Consider the following 2747-nt stretch of genomic DNA (forward strand, 5'->3'; position numbering starts at 1 on the left):
TTTGGGGGGGGAACATGCGTCGCTGGTGCTGAGACCCCAAAGAGGAGACTGAAGCAAGGCAGGGGATGGCACCGCTGCCCGCTTTGGTGTTTGGATTTGGGGGTGATGGTGGGGCAGGCGATGCTGGCAGGACGTGGAGGGGACTGTGCCCGGCTCTGCTGCAGAGCCCCAGCCCGGGGCACAAGGGGTCTGCCATGGGCAGGACCCCTGGGTGCCAGGAGGAGGAGGAGGGTGCCGGAGCCCCGGGGGCGTGCGGCGACGGCGCTGTGCTGTGTTGCAGTTCACGGCGCGTGGGAGGAGTGGTCCCCGTGGAGCCTGTGCTCGGTGACCTGCGGGCGAGGGGCCAGGACCAGGACGCGGCGGTGCGTGGCCCCGCGGCGCGGAGGGAAAGCCTGCGAGGGCCCCGAGCTGCAGGCCAAGCCCTGCAATATCGTGAGCTGCCCGGGTCAGTACCTTCCTCTCCCCCTGCTCCTCCTCCTCCTCCCCGGGAATGCCAGGACATGGCACCGGCCGAGAGCCAGGGCCGTGCTCCCGGCGCTGCGAGGGACGGGTGGCACCGCCGTGGGGACCTGGGACAGCCCAGGGGTGCTGTGACATGGGAGCACCCTCCTGTCCCCACTGGAAAACTGGATGGAGAACCATCTCCGTTGGCCGTGCCGGGGGGCTGGAGCCTGGGGACCACGGAGGAGGTGGCTCCTTCCCTCCCCATTTGCTGCAGCTGATGTCCCCACGGCAGGCTCAGTGCTGGCAGCAGGTGGCACAGGGATGCCATGGGGCACTGGAGAGGTGGTGAAGGGGTTGGCTGTGGGGTCTGTCTCTTCTCGGGTGGCAGTGCCGTCTCCTTCCCTTCCCCCTGTGTGCCTGGAGTGGCTACGGTGGTGTCCGTGGGCTTTCAGCAGTGGTGGCCAGGGATGCCGTGTTGGGGCTAGCAGCCCCACGGGGACCCCACGCGTGGCACGGGGAGGCCAGTGGCCGGCTGGGAGCAGGAGGCAGCACTCTGTGCCCCCGCTCTGCGGCACCTCTGGCAGGGATGTGCCACCCACAGACGTGGCTTTTCCCATGGCTGCCCCACGGAGATGCTGCTGGAGCGATGAACGGTGATGGCAGCTCCTTCCTCACCTGCCCTGGTTCATGCAGTGGGGGCTCACTGGTTTGGCAGGGGGCGATGCTGGGGGCTGCTGGGTTTGGTGTGGAGCGATGCTGGGGGGCTGGTGAGTTTGGCAGGGAGCGATGCCAGGGCTGGTGAGTTTGGCAGGGAGTGATGCCAGGGGTGGTGGGCTTGGTGTGGAGCGATGCCAGGGCTGGTGGGCTTGGTGTGGAGCGATGCTGGGGGCTCACGTCAAGCCCCACCAGCAGACTGGGTGTTGCGGTGCAGCAGGGCCATAGGAGCAGCCAGTCGGGATGCAGGGGACAGTCCTGGTGACAGTCCCCCCACTGTCCGGGGCAGGACTCGGTGCTGGCTGTTGAGGTCGGTGCAGGAAGAGCCATCTGTAGGTTGGACCCGTTGCACGCAGAGCCCAGCGCGGGTGGCGGGGAAGCCGGGGCTGGGCGGCCGAGGGGCCGCCGTCCGGTGGGGGGCTGACGCCGCTCTCGCTTGTCCCCCCCGCAGTGGAAGGGCAGTGGCTGGAGTGGGGCGCCTGGAGCCGCTGCTCCGTCACCTGCGCCAACGGCACCCAGCAGCGGACGCGCAAGTGCAGCGTCGCAGCCCACGGCTGGGCCGAGTGCCGGGGGGCCCACGCGGACGCCCGGGAGTGCTCCAACCCCACCTGTCCCAGTAAGGCCCCGCGCGCTTGGGGGGGGACGGGGGGGACACCCACTTGCGCTGCCGGCGCGGTACATCGGTGCACAGCCCGGCCGTGCATCCGCCACACAGCCGCTGCCGTGTCACCGCCGGTGACACGAGGATGCTGGCAGCCCCCCCCACTGCAGATATGGGTTTTGGGGGGAGCAGGAGCCAAAGGGTGATGCTTGGGGGTCAGCAGTTACCCCCCCCACCTCCTCTTCATGCCGGTTGCTCCAGCCACATCCGGGAGCAGGGGATTCATCCCGTGTCCTCACCCCTGTGTCACGCTGGGGGGACCCGTCGGTGCCCGGTGGCTGCGTGCTTTGTCTGTGCGTGGACATGGGGCAGCTCGTGGGGCTGGGGACGGGGGGGGACGCTGGGCAAGGGGGGGAGTCAGGGCAAAGGATGGACCCCGTCTTCATCCTGTCCTTTGGCCCCATCCTTGTCTTGTCCTGTGACCCCCCCGGCGTCCGTCGCAGGCGCAGAGGGAGGCGGGTGCTGCGCTGTGGCCACCGCGGCCACCAAAGGGAGGGACCGGCTCTGCCACGCGCCAAGGGTGCCCGTGGGCTGCCGGCGGGGGGGCGGCTGCACAGCGACACCGCTCTCATCGGAAAGAGATTTAAACCATCGATCTGTGGATCTCATACCCCGCGGGGCGTTCGACTCACAGCGTGGGGGGGGCAGTGGGGGGGCAGCCGCTGCTGGGGCCCGTCAGCCCGTGCCGGGTACCGCTCACCGTGCCGAGGCAGGTGTCCCACGGTGTCCCCCATCCCCACAGCCGACAGCAAGTGGGGTCCCTGGAACCACTGGAGCCTCTGCTCCAAGACCTGCGACACCGGCTGGCAGCGGCGCTTCCGCATGTGCGAGGGCACGGGCGTGCAGGGCTACCCCTGCGAGGGCACCGGCGAGGAGGTGAAGACCTGCAACGAGAAGAAGTGCCCAGGTACGGAACCCCCCTCCCCCC

General features: G+C 69.4%; 1 protein-coding gene across 1 annotated transcript in view; it reads left to right on the plus strand.

Moving 5' to 3' along the window:
- Positions 1–2747, plus strand: part of ADGRB2 (adhesion G protein-coupled receptor B2) — a 36796-nt gene that overhangs the window by 22523 nt on the left and 11526 nt on the right. The window contains 3 exon segments of the mRNA XM_014946440.1: positions 281–445; positions 1610–1774; positions 2562–2726. Of these exon segments, the coding sequence (XP_014801926.1) occupies positions 281–445; positions 1610–1774; positions 2562–2726 (495 nt within the window).

The sequence above is a fragment of the Calidris pugnax genome, unplaced genomic scaffold (assembly GCF_001431845.1).
Source record: "Calidris pugnax isolate Ruff unplaced genomic scaffold, ASM143184v1 scaffold113, whole genome shotgun sequence".
Classification (NCBI taxonomy): domain Eukaryota; kingdom Metazoa; phylum Chordata; class Aves; order Charadriiformes; family Scolopacidae; genus Calidris; species Calidris pugnax.